The sequence below is a fragment of the Pseudorca crassidens genome, chromosome 14, assembly GCF_039906515.1.
Source record: "Pseudorca crassidens isolate mPseCra1 chromosome 14, mPseCra1.hap1, whole genome shotgun sequence".
In the NCBI taxonomy this organism is placed as follows: Eukaryota; Metazoa; Chordata; class Mammalia; order Artiodactyla; family Delphinidae; genus Pseudorca; species Pseudorca crassidens.
The window spans coordinates 70,006,816-70,028,600 of NC_090309.1; the positions used below are offsets into that span (position 1 = coordinate 70,006,816).

The window sequence follows — 21,785 nt, forward strand, 5'->3', positions numbered from 1 at the left end:
GGACAATAGCATCAAAAAGAGACGGTGGTGAAACCTGAAGCCAAGAGAACTGCTTTCTTTGCGTGTCTTTCCATTTCATACACCACCCCCATAAAACCATATGTATGGATTTTTTTCCCCCAAAAGGAGGTGTATATGGTGGGAATTTAAAGTGGTATAAACTGCTCTACGAGGCCGTTTGGCAAAACTTATCAAAACCTTTTTTTTTTTTTTTAAAGGGCTTACCATTCGATCCAAGCCTTGTTCATAAGAGTCAAAAATTGGAAACAACGTAAATGTCTAAAACAGAAGACTGCTGTGTAAGTTGTGGAATGCTCATAAGACAAAACGCCATGCAGTTGTTAAAACGATGCTGGAAAACGTAATTATTGTCATGGGAAATAGGATACCGAGAAAAGCAGATTATAAAAAGTCTCTACATCTAGTAACGTCCCTATTTTATAAAAACAGATAAACGTGCTTGGAAAAAATGTGGAAGGGAGTGTACACCAAGCTGGGAACAGTAATTCTCTCTGGGCATCATGTTTAAGGATGATTTTAATATTCTTCTGTTTGTGTTTTCTGATCTTTCTCTAATGAACACGGGTTACGTGGAACAAAAAATAAACTTCTGTTTTTTAAGAGGCAGCATGGTGTACTTGAGGGGCGTTGGATAAGAATGAGGCACTTTAGATTTTAGCTTTTAACCTGCTGAGTGAACTCGGACGGGTCACAAGACTTTTTGGGACTTCAGTTTCCTCATCTGTAAAATGACAGGATTGGATTCAAGACCTCCTAGCCATTTTCCAGAATGTTACGACCATTCCAGAAATTCAGGAAGTCTCTTGGGAGGAGGAAACCAACGTTTTACAGCATCACTCCTGTAATTGTCCCTGTCCTTGTATAACCTGGAATGACCTGGCTTGAACACCTGAACTCTTTAATGAATGCGTGACTGGCCTTCAAAGTGGTTTCCCTTGGTTCCAGGGGTCCAGGCTGAGACCCTGGTTAGAGCCAGCTTGGTAGCAAGGCTTGCCTTGATTTGATACTTGTTCATAAGGAGAGCACAAAAGATTAGAGCTGGCTAATTACGAGTCCATATGTGAGTTTCTGAGTAAAGAGTGTCTGAACTGCTAGAAGAGTGGAGACCAGGGCCCCAGCATGTATGTTACAGAAACCTCCACCCAAGAACTAAAATGGGTATCGTAATTAATAACGACAGCAGTGGCCACTTCAGTGACCATGACAGCTGCAGGCTTGCACTGAGCACTGCCTCTGTGTGTGCCAGGCACATCCAACACCTCATTGAATCCACCCTAAGCCCTGTGCTGCAGGTCATTTTATTACTCGCATTTCTTAAGTGGGAAAACTGAGGCTAAGAGAGGTTAAGCGCCTTACCCAACGTCACACAGCTAATAGGTGGAAATTCAGGATTCCCACTCAAACTGGTCTCCCTCTGGAACCCAAGCTGTCAACCATCTTGCTGAGCAGGAAGTTACTTAGCCCACCTGCTGACTTTCGGCAGGACCACATTGGGAACATGAGAAGTAGCCCTGGATTTTGCTGGCCTCCAGAGAATCACCAGGGGAAAGGCAGTCTTGGAGGGCCCAGGCCACACTGGTTGCCTAGTTCAGGGCATGATAACCCGGGGGCGTCAGCTGCCTGATTGCCTCTCAGCAAATACAGATGGCCCCCAACAGAGCCGGATGGATTCTTACCTGGTTCTCTTTCATGTTCCTCACCAGCTCTTTTGCCTGAATCCACAAGTCTCTGCACAGAGGGAGGGAAGCAGAGAGAAAACTCAGTTAAATACCACTTTGTTGAGGGCCGGAAGCTTGCCCCTTGCCTCAGCCCACAGGCCAGTCTCTGAGTTGGAAGCTGCACTACACCACTCCTGGGCTCTGGAGGGCAGACATTGACCTGATTTTTTAAGTTAGGCCCATCAAACAGACTAAAATCAGCGCAGGAGATAAGCTCCGGCTTTAACACAGATCTCTAGTTTTAAGCCTCTGACTCTTCCAGCCCGCCACCCCAAATCCTCCCATCTAGAAACCCAGGACTGACGGGAGTGCACAACCCTGCAAAGTGTCAGAAAAAGAGCTTACTCGGCACCGTTATGGGGTACCACTCCCTTCCCAGGGCTGCAGATGGGCCTCAGGACAGATGGATTGAAGTGTCTGATGACATCTGAAAGGACTAAAGAGAGAGCTGGTTTGAGGCTGTGGTCTCGGCATGCGGAGGTCACCTGTAAAGAGTGACCCCCTTTGGGGTGAGGTACCAGGGTCATTGCCCCTGTTCCGAAGCATGACCTGCCTTGGGCTGTGAGGTCAACCTCGTAGCAGGGCCCTAGAAGTAAAGGGAGCTGAAAAAAGAGAGCATTGGTCAGGTGCTAGGCCAGGCCAAGCGCTAAGCACTTAGGTGTGTGTGAAGGAATCCTGAGGCTGGGGGAAGCCAAGCTAGCTCCCCGAGGTCTCAGGGCTGCCTGAGGCGGCTGGGATCTGAGCCTGAGCTCTCGGATACCAAAGCTCTTCACTGTCCTGTGCTACTGACTCGTTCGGGAAAGTGTACTGGGACAGGGACCCGGGCAGGCTGCCTTCCCGCCACCCTCCCTCCTCCTGAGAGCGACAGCAGGGTGGGAGATCTCCGGGGAACACGCAGAAAACTCGTCCCAGAGCTGACAACCAGAGGACCGCTAAAAATAGTGCTGTCAGGAGCAGCTAGGCTGCGTCTTGCTCCCCAGAGAGGAGAGGGCAGAGTGGGGAGAGTGTCACGGCAGGGAGGTTGCACTGCCCCGGCCCAGTCCCCCTTGCTTTTTGCCCCCGTCCGCGAGTGCCTGGGGCTCTGTGGGACGGGAATCCAGGAGGCGGCTTTAGAGGGGCCGCCTTTGAAGGGAGCTGACACGGTGCAGGCAGCAGATGGGGACCCTCCCACCACCTGGGCCATCAGTACCCTCTCACCTGTCAATCAGATCCTGGAGGGCTGCATAGCAGGCCTCAGCCTCTCCTGCTGGATGGTGAGGGCTGAAGGCAGGACGAGTCCCTTATTTATCCCAAGCCTTGCAGGGAGCCTCGTCATTCCAGGCCCTTGGTGAAATTCACTGGCTGAACTGACAGGATACCAGCTACCTCACGCGTCCTCACGCTCTGCTCGGTGTCAGCTCAGTAGAGCATCTGCATTGCTGCCCGAGTCTCCTCACTCTAATTATGGAGTGAAAAGTGGTGTCCCTGCTCTCAACCTGTGAGCACCAAGCATAGGTGACTCTATCCACCAGGCTAATTCAGCCGACGTTAAGGGACTCAGGGGTTCCAGGATGACTTAATCTACTTGCAAGGGACCTCCGATGTTAAGTGAAAAAAACCAGGTTAGAGATAGCATATTCCTAGGCACCTTCATATATAAAAAGGTCAAAATGTTAACAATGATTATGTCTAGATAGCAGGATTACAGTTGGTTTTCATTCTTCTCATTTCATTTCCCTGAATCCAACTGAGATATTTATTTTGTAAGGAAGGGAATTACTACAAAATGAAATAAACTGAAAATTAGAGATGGGTCTTCTCCTTGGTGTGATGGGGGGATAGGGGGTGGAGGCAGTGAATGGTGGACAGGTTCCCAAATGAAGTGCTGTAAGTCCAGTCCTGGGGTCCCGGGGGAGAAGGAGCCTCAGGACTCTGGTCCAGCCACCCCCTGACCCCTTTCCCATGTCTCCGAAGCTTAACCCAATGTCTCCTGGAGTCTCTTTGCTCAGGGACTCTCAGACACGTTTCTCATGCCCTCCTTTCAGGGAATGTGTCTTTTCATACCCTAGCTCCCTACCTGTCCTCTCAGATTGCCTCCCCCTTTCCTCAGGCTCTGCCCCGAGGTGGCCAATAGGGTACATCCTCTTCACTAACCTAAATGCTGCTGTGTCGGGAGGGACAGGGACAATCTGGATTCTGGCCATGAAAACACAGAACTCACCGGTCACCACTCCCATGCACGCCTGCGGTCCCTCGCTTTCAGTCCTGCAAGCAGAAGCAAGCACGTAAGCCTCAGACCGCATTTGTCGCCTGCCAACCTTGCCCCCAACTGCTGTGGTCTCTTTCATAACCAGCGGCGGCTTAGCATTGCCCAGGTTCTGGTTTATCCTTCCTGGAGACAGAGACACACCTCAGATGGCAATGGACTCACCAAAAGGGGGTGAGCAGGTCTGGACCCTCCTTCCCACCCCCGTTAGTCTGGTCCAAAGTTGGAAGAGGATGCAGACCCCGTGTTGAACGAGGCTGACCCTGGTCCAACCCTGCTAGCTTCCTCCAGGGCAGAGCAAGGAGACTGGAGGAAGGAAGCAAGAATCCCACATTCGGCCTTTCCCACTTTTCCTCCCTTATTCCCCTTATTCGGGGGATTCCCGGGCATGGGGAGTGTTGGCCACAGAGGCAGGAGGCTGCATCTGGTCCCCACTCTGCCGCCTGATCCTAAGCGAGACTGGAGCAGGTGTCTCCTCCCTGGCCCTCGGGTTTCCCTGCCAATGAAGCAGGGAGATGAGAGCGGATCAGCTCTGAGGCTCCTCTCAACTCTGTTGCTCTGTGGTTCCAGGACAATTACCATTCTTGCTTCTCCAGGTCATCCGTCCCTGAGTCTGGAGGCTGGAAAAGATGCAAGGTGTGAGCAGTCCAGCCAGGGATGGCTGCAGATCCTGTCCTGGGGAGGACACTCCCTCCCACCAACAAAAGGGAACCCGTGGATCCAGAAAAAGGCCAAACCCACCCATGTTCGTTTTTCAGGGAGGGAAGAAAGAAGGTTAGGTTTTCTCCAAAGCTTGTTGGTTCAAACTCAGAGCAATAAAAGGTATAAACATTTTCTTCAGAATAGAAAACTGGGTGAGAGAGCCTAGACTTAAATGCATCACTGTAGAATATTAACATCCCACATAGAAACAAAATAGATTGTTTTATTGTGATCTTCCACAATCTAAAATGTATTTGTGTATTGTTTGTCTCCCTTGCCTAGAACGTAAGCGCCATGAGGGCAGGAATTTGTGTCTGTTTTGTCCTTGATTATATTCCTTGGACCTAGAACAGTGCCTGACACATCGTAAGTACTCAATATATACTTGCTCGATACTAATTTTAGATGCTTGGGATTGTGCCCAGTACATAGGAAGTGCCCAGGACAAATTAGCTGTTGTCAGTAGTATTATTTTCACAGGTTCTGACACCAATTTTCTCTCTCAGGACTCCTAGAAGACAGTGTCTGTGGTGCTGACAGGTGATGCTGTACCCACACCACCTACACCCAGCCTGCTGTTGCTTCCCTTCAAAGGACCTGCCTATCCTTAACAACCCAGCTCCAATGACAGCCATTCAGTCTGTAGAACTGGGCCACACTTCTGGGGTCATCTTGGGAGGGCAGGCTGACCATGACCTTCCTCTACCTGGGATGGAGTCCTCTCTACTTCTCAATAAGAGGGAGCTTGAAAGGAAAATTTCCAGGGAAAGGTAACACATTAAACAGAAAATCACACACAGATGCAAGTCAGGGAGCATAAGGATGCCAGACAGGAGAAGTCCTGAGGGAGGCTAGCCTCCAGGGCCGAGGCAAGGGGGATAGCCTGTGCCCAACCGAACGGGACCTGATTGACAGCAGAGGTTTCCCTCAGGAAAGCTGGATGGGGGTGGTGAGGGGAAGGAAAGGAGAGAACAGGAGGAACAAGGTGGAGAGAGTGGGGGAGAGCTCAGGGGGAGTCACAGAGGGAAGGCTGGGACAAACCCCGCAAACTCCCATGCCACCATTTTGCCCGCTGCCGCCATTTTCTCCCCACACTCTTCATTGGCTGCCTGTACTGGAGACACACAAGTGAGACACAAGCCCTGGCTTCATGGAATTTGATAGAGTGGATTATAACCTCTCTGACGTGGAAAATGTCTGTGACTCTTAGTTAAGGGGGGAAAAAAGTCACAGCTAGTATATTGCAGTATAACCCTATTTAGGTTACACACACACACACACACACACACACACTCTCTCTCTCTCTCTCTCTCTCTCTCTCTCTCTCTCTCTCTCTCACCCTATATGTTGGAGAGTATGTGTGTGTGTGTGTTGAGGCAAGAGAATAGGAGATGTGAATGAGATCTTCCATATTTTATACTACCTACATGTGCTTTGATTTTCTTCTTATACTGAACATGTATCACAAGTGTTAGTTTGAAAATAATTTTGATGAATCTGATCTTTAACGTTCTGTGAGGAAAAGGAAGTCCACAGCAATGAGACAAACAAGTGCTAGTCATGGATACAAGTAAGCGATCGGCCTTGGCGACACAAAGCCTCAGGAACTCGAAGCAAAAGCATGGGCCTTACAGACTTCCGTCTTTTTCATTTCACTGTCTTCCATTATTTTTCCCTGGTCTGATGTCTTTTATAAACCAGGCTAAGCTCATGACAGCTGACTCTCAGGGCAGACAGAGGAAGGTAGCCTCCTAAGAACGGTGCATTCAGGGCTCACCCTGAAGGTTGAGGTGCCCGTCAGCGTGATGATAATGATTCTGGGGCCAGGAGACCGTCATGGACTGAAACCGTCTCCCAGCGCCCTGGGCCTCGGGCTCCCAGGAGGAGAAAGGGTGAGCTGAGTGACAGCAGGAGATGTGGGGATGAATAATTCATGAGCGAAAGAACTCTCTCCGAGCTGGGACCAGACAGTGGAAACTGTTGATTGGTTTAACTTTAGAAACCTGACTTGGGGTGGAGATTTCCCTGCAGTGCATTTTCCTGCCCAAGGAAGGAGAATTTGAGTCCTCCAGCTGGTGTCACACATTCCTGGCTCTGTGACGTAGCGATCAGCACGCAGGGACACACGCAGGGACACACAGGCTCGGCGGAGTCAGTGTGCTCTGCGTGACATGAAACCTCTTTCCTCATTATTCCAATCCCTCCCTTCACATCCCTCCTACTGGGAAACCTCCACCTTCACCCTCATACACACACACACGCATACGCACAGTCACATGTGCAGTTTTAACACCACCATCACAGGTAGAAGAGAACAAGGGCGGGAGCCCTGGCTGCAGATTTCACTGGGCCCTGGTCAGTTTTCTAATGTGAAGTCCCATCCTTTACACACGGCTGGCGCTGTGCGTGGGGTAGCAGGACGGGGCTTGCAGCGAGGAGGCCGGCTGGGCCCAGGGGCAGGGGCTGAAGCTGCAGGGGGTACAGAGTGCAGCAGGGACACGGAAGGACATGGGGAAGGACATGTGGTAGGTAGTGGCAGGAGGAAGGCACAGGAGGGGAGAGGCAGGGGCATCCTGGTTCTGGTGCAGGAGGTACAGCCGGGCCCCAGGGCAGAGCTGAGAACACCTGATTAATTGTCCGTTCGGCTGGGGGCTGCTAGGACTTGGGGGCGCAGCAGTGCTGAGACCAGAGCAGGTGGGACTGTGGGAAGCCAGGACTGACTGGGGAATCACACTGGAAATTCCACTCTGCTCTCCAACCCTCTTCTCTTTCTGCTCACCTCCTCTCTCTTCTCTCTTTCCATCCTTCCCTTCTTATTGCTTTCTTTCTCTGTTACCTGACCATATAGAACAATACCACTCACAACCTATTAGCAAAGAAGAGTGTATTTTTAAACATTTACCATGCAGGTAAGGACATTTTTGTTCTTCACCTCATAAAGAGAAAGTTTAAGAGATTACTTTTAAAATTCTGTGTGACCTTTGACTTAATTTATCATTAGGTTTGATTTTTTAATGAAACTCCAAAAGTTTCTTCATCCTAATGTAAAGGGAGGCATTCATTTCATTTAAGACAACAACAACATCAACTCAGAACCCTAGAGTTTAGGATGTTTTCCAACTCAGAGAATGCCCTTCTCTCCCCAGACGAAGCGTTCTGCCTGGTTACTAGGAGCTCATTCAGAAGGTCACCAGGCCCAAACCCTATACCTCCCACCTCAATCTCCTTGACAAACTCACAGTTTCCACATTGCCAATGGCTGCCACAAGTTTAATATCAGAAGGGCTCAGAGAGTGGACTGCAAAGACAAGAACGCATGTAAGAAGGTCAGATCTATATTCCCCACGATGCGGGCCAAGGGCGCCAAATGGGAGAAGCAGACCCATGTCCCCCACCCCAAGGACAGCTGCTGAGGCTGCGCGTGTTGGCCATGGGAGTGGGAAGCTGAAGATCAGGCAGTTGCTGGGAGCCCTGGAAACCTGCTCCAGAGAGGCTCACTCCTCTCTGGAGGCCACACTGCTAACTGGACTCAGTATCTCCAAATAGGTGTCCCATGGAAGGTCACTCACAGCCCTCATTCCCCTCTCACCTGGCCCTCTTTCTGCCTCTTACTTCCCTCTATCCCTTGGCTCTGCACTTCTGGGCTACCATTAATGAGTGAGAGAGCAACAAATTAAAATGAAAACCATCTGGGTTCAAAAGGGTTCATGTTAGCTTGAAGGACGCAAAGCCTGTGAACACACAGGCTTTGCATCGGATGCAAGCTGTGTGCAAATGGTACCAAGAAGCCTCCGTGACCCACCTGGGCCCCTAGCATCCTTAGAATTAAGTTTCTTTAGAAACCACTGATATATTCCTCGGTCATGTTATGGGGGCATTCAAGGTAAGCCTCCCAAAGAAGCCACTTCCTAAGAAGTACATCAATTTCTTTTTCTACCCACATTCCTTACATGACAGAATAGTGAGAATAGCATGCTTAACTGGAAACCCTGGTAAGTCAGTACAATGCAAACATAAACAAATCCATTAAACACAGTTTATAATGCAGCCACGTGATAGGATAAGGCTGGAGAAGAGGACCAGCTCAAGAGCAACGTTCAGAGCATCCAGGTATTAGATAAATGTAGCCCATTACAGGACTAATATGTCTAGAGCTGCCACTGTGGCTACATTACAGGATTGGGGAGTAATTGGTCACGTGAGTGACCAAGCTCCAAGCCACAGCTCCTGTGACTCGGTTCTACCCACCTGGAGGTGAGCTCCCAGAGGGCGCCCTCACCCAGGCAAACCACTGTGGGGTCATGCCGGTTTTATCTCTGCGTGGTGTGTTGGGCTGTGTCCCTCCACAGGAATGACTGAGGGGGCCAAAAGAGGAAGGACTAAGGATGGGAAAGAGAGAGGGCTTGAACAGCCAAAAAGTGCAAGAGGAGTAGTGCTGGAGCCTCTGCTGGCCACACCAGAGAGAAGACGCTGGCCTTCCTGGCTCAGCGGCACATACCTGAGTTAGAAGGCGCATCAGATCCTGACTTCTTTGAGTTGCATGAGAATGGAAAACCCTTCAGGCTCTGCCACTGAAACCGAACATCGGAAACATCAACTGCCTTGTATGGCAATATTACAGGTCCCGAAAACTTGGTGTAGAAATGACCAGGTACTTGTTGTACTAGGCTCAAAATCCAGAAGCAACAATTTTCCACAGTCATGGTCTTCTAACCCCTTACCCAGCTCACCTAGTAAAACGGGACACGTGCCTATTGACAGTGATTTTAGCAGATGGCAGTTAAGGATACCCCAGAACAGTGGGGTGGAGAGGGAGGGAGGATAAAGAATAAGAACAATTCTTGGAATAGCGAGAAAGTTCTGGGGATGGATAGTGGTGACAGGTGCCCAACAGTGTGAATATACTTAATGCCACTGAACTGTATACTCAAAAATGGTACATTTTATGTATATTTTACAATAAAAAAGAAATCATTAAGAAGAGACCCAGTATATCTAGACTGAAAAATGTTTAAATCTGTTCTATCCTATGATGTTTTTTTATTATCCGTTTCTTTATTTAAATTTGATTATTTACACAAAAGTAGGTATATGAGGAATTATGCTATTTGCTGCTGGTAACTGGATAAAGTGGAAACTGGGAGACTCTCACATTCCCACTGGAACGGAATGTGTCCTAAGCCCAGAGGGGCTGCTGAGAGCACAGGAGGGACTGGGTGACCAGTGCTGGGGTCCTCAAGACCACTTGGCCTCCTCAGATGCCTGTGAAATTTCAGAGCAGCCTCTGCTTCTGTGAATCACATGGAGGGCTTTGGGAAGGGAGATTATGTGTTTTCTCCCCAGAATTGAGAGTGGAAGGGGAAATACTCCAATGGGGGAAAAATGTGCAGTAAATGAGTTGCTTGACCACATCTCTCTGTCACAAGGAGACACAAGTTAATTTCTCGTGAATTACCAATTTCGGTTAAGAGATAAAGCATTTACTCTCAACTCTTATCTTGTAGATGTTCTGGGAAGATCTCACCCAGATGCCTTCAGATAACTCACAGCATCTGCTTCAAGGTTCACAGAGATAACCAGCCCATCTATAATCTTTCCAGACACTTCTGGGAACCACCTGCTCACTCTGCAGGGATGATGAGCCCCAAATTCCAGGGGATACAGTTATGCTCTGCCAGGCAGCCCGGCTGTCCCTGGAGAAGCCGCTCATCTAGCCCATTCCCTCAAGGCCTCAGGGAGGGAACCTGCCAACTTGCATCAAGACTTACATTCACCCTCTAGAAGGGAACTCACTCCCCCTCCCGTGAGGACAAAGCCCTGACCTCTGGCCATAGCTGCTCTTCCAGTGTGTTCTCTCCAGGGGAGGTACGGGCCTGGGTAGTTCCTAAAAGAAAGCAAAAACAGTTCAGGTTATTTAGCTGGAAATTAACTCCCGCCCAGATTTGCAGCTTTCGTGCCCTTCCTCCCTGCCCAACCTGTGTGCCCTGCTCAGTCACGTCCCTTGTGTTAGGAAAGTCCAGGTTCCATTCCTCCACTATCACCTCCATTGTTTGGGACACTGTGCTTCCATTAATGCAGCCTATTAATCAGAATCCCCAGGATGAAAAGCAAAAGTGCTACCTGGGAGGGGTCAGCAATAACCCTATATCATTCATGGGCACATTACCACAGATGCCTTTATTGGTTCCTTAGCGAAGGGCAGAACTCTCCAGGAGAGTAATGTTGGACAAATAGCTGCTGCTGTTTGGGGATCCAGGACAAATGAGGGAAGGCAGAGGACATCTGGGAACAGTCTGAAGGTGATGTGAGCTTAGCCATAACTATACACAGTAGCTGGACAGCGGCTGTCTCCAGTGGGCTTACTGACGGTGAGGCAAAGAGGAAGAAAAGGCAGGTGGAGAGCTGCGAAGACACTGTCCTTGTCCCAGCTTACTTGGCGCCAGTCTTTTAAAACTTTTTTTTTACTTTTTAAAAATATAATATATGTACAATGAGAGACTCATTTTGTAAGCTCATGAGTTTTCCTCTCAAACCTACCATCAAACTTTTAGCTACGGAAATGACAGTGTTGTGTACAATAACAGCACTCATTTTTCAATAAAGGAACCAAGACAACCACCCACGGTGCCACTACCCCTCTAGCCCAAGAGTGGTTTCATATGCTCACACCCTCCTGTCCACCATCAGTCTCCTGATCAGTCCCACTTTGTATTCAGTTGTAATCAATGTGGATGCAACGTTGTATCCTACAAGCTCCCTTTAATGTATCATGAGCGTTTTGTTCACACTGTTACATCATCTTGATGCTTACTTCAACACCTTCAAGAAACATTTATGATACTGATATGTAATCAGAGGTCTGGCTCCCTTGCTCCCTCTGGCTTCTCCCCACCCAGTTCTCTGCCCAGAGCGCACACTCCTTGTAAGGGCATATCATGCAAGAACCCCCAGACAGCATCAGACAAGGCTGAAGGGAGGCCTGGCTTGGGGGAAAGCGCTTGATTTCTTTACCCCACCCTTCTTTTGCAGCTTTACTTTCTGACCCTGAAAAGAATTTATCTGGAGTTTCATGAGGAACAAGAGTATATTTCCATTTCACGCCCACGGTGAGATCAGGCACTGATTTCCACTTCGGAGCTCGTAACAGGAATGTTGGTTGGATCCTGCCCCCAGATCTCAGTGACCCTTTTGAAATGCCCGGAAGAAATGCTTCTGTGCAGAAAGAACTGCATGATGGGAAGGTGTTGAGGTGTGGACAAACAGGGAGAGCTTGGAAGGGCTGGAGCAGAGGGTTCATAGCTGGAGGGGAGTGCAGGGCAGGGCAGATGAGTCTGCACAGACAGATGGCAGCTGGGCTGTGGAGCTGTGAATGCCAGGCTGCTCCACAGGCAACAGGAAGCCATGACCAGTCTTTGAAGGGATGACAGGGTGTGTTTTAAGATGATCATCCCTGGGGGTAGTGAGGTGGGTGAATTCGCAGGGCAGAGATTTGAGACCATTTTGGTAACACTGTTTTTAAGCCGGGATAAAAATGTACATGGGACTCAACACATATGCAGCTTCTGGGTGCCAGGCACTGTTCTAAGCACTTACGTGAAATAATTCATTTATTCCTCACAACAACTCTATGAGATAAATGCTATCATCCCCACTTTACAGTTAAGAAACAGGCCCAGAAAGGGTAAGTGACATTTTAAAGGTGACACAGTGAACACCTGGCGATGGAAGGATTTGAAAATGGGCAGCCCGGCCCCATGGGCCGAGCTCAGAACCAAACTAAGTGTAAGTCACAGCCTAAGATTTGGACCAGGGCTCAGCAAACTTCTTCAATATAGTCTATATTTTAGATTTTGCAGACTATGCAGTCTCTGTCACAAATACTGAGCCCTGCTGTTGTACTGTGAAAGCCACCATAGATAACATGTGGACAAATTAGAGAGACATTTGAATTTCATATAATTTTCATGTGCCATTAAATACCTTTCTTTTTATTTTTCTCAACCATTTAAAAATGTAAAAACCTTTTTGGATATCAACAAACTGATTTTAAAGTTTATACGGAGAGGCAAAAGACCCAGAAGAGCTAACAGAATATCAAAGGAGAAGAACAAAGTCGGAGGACTGACGCTGCCCACATTCAAAAGTTACTATAAAGCTACAGGATGATACTGGCAGAATAGACAAACAGACCCATGGAACAAAAGCGAGGGTCCAGACACAGACCCACACAAATAGAGTCAACTGCTCTTTGACAAGAGTGCATAAGGCAGCACAATGGAGAAAAGACAGTCTTTTCAACGAATGATGCTGTAATAACTAGATGTCCACGTGAAAAAAAAAAAAATCGATGTAAAAATCGTTCTTAGCTCACAGGTCATACAGAAAGCGGCAGAAGGCTGGATTTGGCCCATGGGCTGTTGTTTGTTAACCAATGTCTGATCTAGACACTATTTTTGTTTATAATTAATTTTTATTGGAGTACAGTTGCTTTACAATTTTGTGTTAGTTTCCACTGTACAGCAAAGTGAATCAGCTATACGTATACATATATCCTCTCTTTTTTGGATTTCCTTCCCATTTAGGTCACCACAGAGCACTGAGTAGAGTTCCCTGAGCTACACAGTAGGTTCTCATTAGTTATCTATTTTATACATAGTAACAATAGTGTCATTCCCAATCTCCCAATTCATCCCACCCCGCTGATGTAGACACTACTGAAAAGAGGTCATCAAAGTGAAATGGGAAGATAACATCTCTGGTGATCAGCAATATCCCTTAGCCCTGGGCATCCCCGATGGGAGCCTGGGATCCATCTCTAGATTACCATGCTGGTTGCTGCTGCCACAGCTCCTCATTGGGCTTTGCCAGCACCTTCACAAGTAGAGGAACACAGGGGCTAGAGCGACTCTCCCTGGTCTTTTAGAAATGTCCCGCTCAGCACATCTCCTGGTCCTCCAGGCTTCATGCCTGAGAAATAAAAAATTGCTCCTCAAAGAAAGCCTTTGGTTTCTGTTGAAAATAGCAGTTTTCTTAAAAAAAATTTTTTAAAAAAGATTTTTATCATCATGGGTATGCTTGTACTCTATAATTTATAAATTTTAAAAATTGAATAATATAAGCAGAAGATCTAGCCCAGTGCCTGCACAAAGTGTATATTGAAATCTGTTAATTTTGATGAAAGAAGTTGTTTCATTATCAACCCAGAGATACAATCTTACAAAATCTATGGGATACAGCAAAAGCAGTTCTTAGAGGGAAGTTCATAGCAGTACAGGCCCTCCTCAAAAAACAAGAAAAATCTCAAATAAACAACCTAAACTACCACTTAAAAGAACTACAGAAAGAAGAACGAAATAATGTCATTTGCAGCAACATGGATACAACTAGAGATTATCATACTAACTGAAGTAAGTCAGAAAGAGAAAGACAAATACCATATGATATCACTTATATGTGGAATCTAGAATATGACACAAATGAACCTATCTACGAAACAGAAACAGACTCATGGACATTAGAGAACAGACTTGTGGTTGCCAAGGGGGCGGGGTTGGGGAGGGATGGAGTGGGAGGCTGGGGTTAGCAGATGTAAGCTATTATATATGGAATGGATAAACAACAAGGGCATTTAAAAAAGAAAAAGAAAAAAGAAAAAATAATCCAGAGAGACAGATGTCATTATTAGTATAATTTTATAACAATGAAAGTTAAAATTTTTCTTTAGAGAGGTGGGGCTGGGTTGAGAGACCCTATCTGCTGACTCTAAATCTAAAAGGTTTTAAAGGGGCTCAGAAGAGCTTGTTTTCGAAGAGATGGATCCCTACATCTTTCCCTGAAAACATCATAGAATCTTCTGGGCCTGATTTTCTTCCTCTGCAGACATTAAGTCATGCATTTCCCCATTTTGTGTGTGTGAGTGTGTGTGTGTGTGTGTGTGTGTGTGCGTGCACGCATATGTGTGCCCATCTGTTGAGAGTCATAAAGGCAGCAAGAACTTGAGGAGTAAAGAGCCAGAGAAAAGGACAGCAGAGAGAGTGAGTCCAACATTTGATGCTGTTTTTATCCTTGAAACACTTGCCAAATCATGGGCAACAGAAATCAGCAGGTAAGTGGCTAATATGCTGGGCAGAGCTTCAGACTGCCCATGGAGCTGGGGGGAAACACTGGAGCCCAGTGCCCATCAAGGAGGAGGTGCCCTGGTGAATGTCCCAGTCTTTTATCTGGGACTTCAAAGAGCTAGACCCTTGGAAGATGGATAAAGTGGAAATAGACCAGCCTCCAAAAAGACTGAAGCCCAGCTTTGAGTCAGATCGATTCCCAGTATTAGATTAGAGTGATCTGCCCCTACCTAACTGCTTGCCCAAAGTAAAGCCTTTATGGAAGAAGACAGCACCATCTGGAACATACAGTTATTTAATTTTTCATACACAATACCTGGCTTTCAATAAAAAAAAAAAAAATTGGGACTTCCCTGGTGGCGCAGTGGTTAAGAATCCGCCTGCCAATGCAGGGGACACGGGTTTGAGCCCTGGTCCGGGAAGATCCCACATGCCACGGAGCAGCTAAGCCCATGCGTCACAACTACTGAGCCTGCGCTCTAGAGTCCATGAGCCACAACTACTGAGCCCACGTGCTGCAACTACTGAAGCCCGCATGCCTAGAGCCCGTGCTCCTCAACAAGAGAAGCCACCGGATTGAGAAGCACGCGCACTGCATCGAAGAGTACCTCCTGCTCGCCGCAAGTAGAGGAAGCCCACACAAAGCAATGAAGACCCAACACAGCCAAAAATAAAAATAAAAATGAAAAAAAATTACCAGGAGATAATACCAAATAAACAGAAACCAAGAGAGAGAAAAAAATCCCAACAGACAATAGACAGTGAAAAGTGGTGGAATAATGTGGAAATAAAGGGATAATATCTGCAGCTTTGTTAGCCTGATGTTTTGTTCCCAGTTGGGGTGAGGAGTAAACCAATGGGATATTCAACGGGGCGATCCAGGAATGAGAAGGAGGAAAAGGGAAGGGCAGAGATACACCTCACATATTCCCGGCTGGCTGGGAGTCTGCGTGCTGGGAAGACCTGCAAGAGCCCCACGTAAAATTAAAGGGAAGGAAACCTTGAAAATTGTCTGCAACTTTGTGTTCACTCCCCACCCTACACACAGACCGATAAACAGAGCCTTCCAAATTCAAGGTCTTCGGACACCACCTCTGTCCAAATCACTGATCACTAAACCATGCAGACTCAGGGGTGACTCCTAGGATGCCAGGTTAAAAAAAAAAAAAGAAAGAAAAAACTGAGCAAAGACATCAGTGGCTGTCCACTGCAGGGCAACAGATTCCACAGTTTAATTCCAGGCAGGTTACTAAAACATGAACCAACAACCCTCAGAAATGGAATGTAAGATTGTTAAATGTTATCAGACATGTCCAGTTTTCAATGAAAAGTTACTAGATGTGCCATGAAATTGAAAAGCGAGACCCAGGAAAAAAAAGAAGCCAATGAAAACGTGGCCCAAACGTTGGGTTTTCCAGGCAAGGTCTTCAAAGTAGCTATTACATATATGTTCAAAGAATTAATGAAACTATGTTCAAGGAATTAAAGAAAAATGTGAAGGTGAAAGACTCAACAAATAGAAGCTATAAAAAGAAAATTCCAGAGATGAAAAATAAAATAACTGAAAGATTTACTAGATGGCCTCAGTAACAGACTTGAGATGGCAGAAAAAAGAATCTGTAAACTTAAGGACAGATCAATAGAAAGTGCATTTCTGAAAAATACAGAGGAAAAGAGATTGAAGAAAAACAACTAGAGCCTCAGAGGTCTGTGGATACCGTCGAGCATAGAAAGCGTACAGTTAATGAGTCCCAGAAGAAGCAGAGAGAGGAAGAGGCAGAAAAAGATTTGAAGAGATAATGGCTGAAAATTTCCCACATTTGGTGAAAAATATTGAGTCACGGATCAAAGAAGCAGGGATAAAAACAAAAGCAAACAAACAAAACAACCACTTCAGGTAAGAAAAACACAATTTTACCTAGACACATCAACTGTAATAATTGATGTGTTCAGGTGTAGTTTAAAGCCAAGGTAAAAAAAAAAAAGCTCAAACAGCAGAAGAAAACCAGCTTTTCATGCATAGGAGACCAACATTACGATTAACAGTCAATTTATCGGAAACGGTGGAGGCCAGAGGCAGTGGAATGACATATTCAAAATGCTACAAGGAAGATGACCCCACATGCAAGCATAGTAATGTAAGAAGAAATGAAGTACAGAAAGTAAACATGTAGGTAAATACAAAATAATATTGCCTGTATAAAACAGAAGCCGGCAAGCTATAGCTCGTAGGTCAAATCTGCCCACAGCCTATGTCTGTACAGCTCACTAGATAGGAACGATACTTATATTTTTAAAGGGTTATAAGACAAAGAAGAATATGTGGTAGAGACCATACATGATCCACAAAACCAAATATTTACTGTTTGGCCCTTTATAGAAAAAATGTTTGCCCACCCCAATACAAAAAATAAAAAATAATAGTGTGGAGTTTAAAATATATGTAATGTATTGCTGTGGGCAGATGTGAATGGAGCAAATGGAGTTACACTGTTGTCAGGTTTTTCTTTATCTGGGGAGTGATTGATCCTCATTTATATTAGACTTTAATATAACAAGGATGCATGTTGTAATCAAATACCAAAATAACAAAAATGTATAATCAGCAAGCTAACATTGGGCAGGATACTGCAGGGACACTGAAACAATAGAAATGCTTAATCCAAAGAAGACAAGAAAGGAGGAGAAAAGATCATAGAACAGGTACGACACATTGAAGCACAGGGGGTCAGATATCATTTTTAAGCACACTTGGGATGAACGGAAAAGAGAAGCTTAGGGGGCTGCATGAGAACTTCCTTCAGTGTCTGAAAGGTCTGGATACCAAGGGGGATGGCCTTGTTCCCTGTGGCCCCCAAACCAGGACTGGACCAGTGGAGACAGGTTGTCCCTTGGTAGAATAGCTAGAGCTACCTGAATAAGAATGGAGCTAGTGGGAAGCAGCCTCATAGCACAGGGAGATCAGCTTGGTGCCCTGTGACCACCTAGAGGGGTGGGATAGGGAGGGTGGGAGGGAGGGAGATACAAGAAGGAAGAGATATGGGGATATATGTATACGTATAGCTGATTCACTTTGTTATAAAGCAGAAACTAACACACCATCGTAAAACAATTATACTCCAATAAAGATGTTAAAAAAAAAAAAAAAAAGAATGGGGCCGCTCAGGGCACTTGGTCCAGGCAGCAGCTGGGGACCATGGGGGGCATGTGGTACATACACCAGGCAGGTGTTAGGAGCTTGGACACCCTTGGTCTAGTCAATCTCTCCATGCCTCTGTTTCCTCACCTATAAGGTGAGGTCGATAACACCTGCCTCGTGGAGTTACTGTAAGGGTCATTCACATGTAAACATGAAGCCTGGTATCTGACACGTGCTAAGGTTCAGTAACTGGTAGTTATGATTATTATAATCAGTATAAGAGAGATGATTAAGCACAGACCATTTTTCAGATACTTCCAGTCTCAATATTCTGGGATTTCCTTATATAACTAGAGAGTTCGTGTTTATCCTGATGATCTAAATCATCCCTGATAACTGCCCTGGGGCGTCACAGAGAGGCTGTACCTGGAATCTAAGTGTCTAGACCTGAAGACCCGGATGGAAACTTAGGACCCCTGGGTCCTATCCCCACTGACTCCTGGGCCCTCACTCCAGTGCTTCCCACTCTGCTTCCCATTCTGCTTCCCACCAGCAAATGGAAGAAAAATTCTTGCCTTTCCCATAGCACCCCAAGGTATTGTGGGAGAAACTGTCAAAGCACTTGTGGCCTGACTGGACCCCAATCATGGAATCCCAAGGGAATTTTCCCATTTGGAAGGTTGTTTTAGCCTCAAGCTCATGGATCTATGAAGGGCGTAAAGCTCCCTGAAAAACTACCACCTCAGTATGGTCAATAAGGGAAAAAGACAAGTACTTTTCCACCCTGCTAGGCAGGAAACAGAATGTGTGTGCACACTCTTAAGAACAGGTTTGGCTGAGATCAATCATCGAAGCTGGAGAGAGCTGTGACCACTGGGGTCCTGGAGCCAACAAAGGGCCATCATAGTATTAGGCCTTGGCAAGGCAAAGTCACACACGGTTCTCCTCCGGGAGGCCCCTCTGAACAGTGGTTCTCAACCCACTGCCTGCTGCCCAGCCCCCAACACTGAAATTCAGATTGGATTGGCCTGGGGGTGGGGGGCCTTGGTGTGCTGGACCCCAGCAGATTTTCAAAGCCCTTTGAGTGATGTTTGTGTGCTTCTGAGGTTAACACCTCTGACTCTTCACGGAAACCCAAAGCTTGTCAACCCAACAGCTGGCCAGGGGGAGGGAGTGTGATTTCAAAAGCAAAACTAAAACAACTCATGCGCTCTTAATTAGTAGATTTCCTTTATTTTTTTGTTATTATTTTTTACTTATACTGTGTCTAGAGCACAACTTTCCACCACCATCCCTGCCTCGAAGAAAGATGGCCATGTTGTAACCCTGATCAAGCATCAATCTCTCTGGACCTTGACTTCCCCATCTATAAAATGGGGATGAGACTGGCTTCCTTGTGAGAACAGGAAAGCGCCGTGTGAATAGGAGAGGCCACACACTTGCAAGGGAGGACTTGTCTCCCGGGATGAATGGGAGGCACATGCCCTGGGCAGTGGGAAGGACGGTCAAGGCCAACACATTTGGAATTAGGGCCACTCCTCAGTGTACATTAAATCTGGGGGCTCTTTTTAAAAGTATAATGTCCTCACAGCAACCCTAAAGGGTAAGTAGAGGCAGGATTGACAGGCTCTAGAGAGGTTAGGTAACTTTCACCAGCTCACACGAACCACACCAGCAAGGGCAGGGTCAGGCCTTGCACCAGCACCGCCATTCACTAACCAGTGAGCTATCTGGGTAAGCTGGGAAGGGGAGGGCCCAAGTCAGCCAGGGATTGTCTTCTGTGCTGTCCTGGGCTGTAAGCAGGTCTTCTGGGCTTTGTCGGTCACCCTGTGCAGCATCTTATCCCCATTCACACTTAGGGCCTGTGGGATGCTGTTGTCGACCTGCGAGCAGGCACCGCACAGGTCATGCATGGCTGCTGCTCCTATACCAACAGTGCTCTGAGGAGCACAGGATGTTATCAGGGTGCTTGGGCAGTCACATGCCACAGTCAGTGAGGGCGACCCAAGGGCCAGAGAACCTTTCTGGGGTAGCTAGACTGACCTCTGTCTTAGAATTCTAGAATGTCTGTGGTGGGCTGAATTTTAAAACCTCAGCAAACTGAGACCCAGAGAGGTTATCAAACTTGCCAAAGACCACTCAGCAAGTTATTGAAGGCTGTGTGTGGAGCTCAGTTTTCCTTAACCTAGTCTGGCCTGCTTTCCTTGGGACCAAAGTCTGTTAAACTTACGGTTACCAAAGGGGAAAGGTGGGGAATGGAGAGGCTGGGATTAACATATATACACGGCTACATATAAGATAGATAACCAACAAGGACCTACTGGATAGCACAGAGAACTCTGCTCAATATTCTGTAATAACCTAAATGGGAGAAGAATCTGAAAAAGAATAAATATATGTATATGTATAACTGAATCACTTTGCTGTACGCCTGAAACTAACAACATCATAAATTGACTATAGTCCAATATAAAATAAAAATGTTTTAAAGGGCAATTATACAAAGGTTTTTTGTGTGTGTTCCTCTGTAGCCTGAGTTGCCAACATACGGAAATTTGTTCCTTTGCTGGGTCTACAAGAAAGGTATTTTCAGCTGCCCTTACCTTACCCAGCAGTCAATCGAAATAGATTTAACAGCAGGATGCCAAAAAATGATTTCGAATTAACACTGTTACAATGTTTGGGTAGACACAACCTTAAGTCTGATGAGATTATTAAAAAATTAGAGATAATTTGGGAAGTCCCAAACCACCGTTCTTTAAATACCCATGCCCTGTGCTGATGACCCCGAGGAGACACCCATTACAAATTCCATCCTGGACAGAGACCAACGCACCCTCCCGTCTCCATCTCTGATGCCCACCCAACACTCAACCTCAAACATCTTGTGCCCCAGGAGAGGGAAGATGGTTCTAAGAGCAGTCCTAACAGGAGAGAGCACATTCAAAGCTGACCTGACCTTTGGCCCTTGGTTCATTATATGACCTCAGACAAGGACTGCTTCCCTTTTAGATTGTATTTTCCTTAATCTCCTCATGGGGACACTTGAGGCGGGGCCACAGCCAGGAAGGAACAACCCAAAGAAGAGAGTTCCATGGTAAAGATGAACAAGTGGTCCTGGGCAGTGGCAGGTCAGAGCCCTGATCCCTCCACCATCACTCTGCTCCAGCTTTGCCTCAGCCCCAAGGGGCCAGAATTTAAAGGGACCAGGGACCCCCAAAGCCAGATGGGGGCAGAAGCAAGGATTAGTGAGCTCCAACAGGAGGGGGATCCCAGGAAACTGTGGGGGGGCCTCACGTCTCCCCCATCGGGAAGGTCTCCTCCCAGAGACAACTGGGAGGTTCTGGTCTGAAGAAGGGAGCATTGCCCGAGGACCACTTCTTCTCCCTGAGATGCAAGAGTGCAAGAGGAAATGGCTGCCTGACTCAGGACTCAGGAAGGCACTTGGCCTTCCCAGAGCCCAGCAAACTCCCTGCTGGGGCTCTTTCTAAGAGCCAGGTGAGCCTCTGGCTCACCAGTGTGTTGCCTCTTTCAGTGCATGACCTTTTATGTCTGACCAGCAGACTCATCCTGCCCAAAATACCACTTCCATTAGGCCACTCCTCTGCTGAAGAACCTTTAATAGTTTCCCCTTCCCAATACAGCAAATCCAAATTCTAGACTTGCTGCATGACCTTGAACTGGTCACTTAACCTCTGTAAGGCTTAGTTTTTTTGGGTTTAAAAAAATTTTTTTTAATTGAAGTATAGTTGATTTACAATATTATGTTAGTTTCTGGTGTACAGCAAAATAAGTCAGTTATACATATATATTTTCTATTTCATATTCTTTCCCATTATGGT

General features: G+C 46.7%; 1 protein-coding gene across 1 annotated transcript in view; it reads right to left on the minus strand.

Moving 5' to 3' along the window:
- The window catches only part of PLB1 (phospholipase B1), a 201,933-nt gene that overhangs the window by 90,886 nt on the left and 89,262 nt on the right, over positions 1–21,785 (minus strand). Inside the window, exons 7-13 of the mRNA XM_067703362.1 lie at positions 10,509–10,570; positions 9,185–9,257; positions 7,926–7,984; positions 4,564–4,604; positions 3,940–3,983; positions 2,085–2,175; positions 1,698–1,749 (exon numbers count right to left, since the gene is read on the minus strand). Coding sequence (XP_067559463.1) covers positions 1,698–1,749; positions 2,085–2,175; positions 3,940–3,983; positions 4,564–4,604; positions 7,926–7,984; positions 9,185–9,257; positions 10,509–10,570 — 422 coding nt within the window. The remainder of the gene's footprint in view (positions 1–1,697; positions 1,750–2,084; positions 2,176–3,939; positions 3,984–4,563; positions 4,605–7,925; positions 7,985–9,184; positions 9,258–10,508; positions 10,571–21,785) is intronic.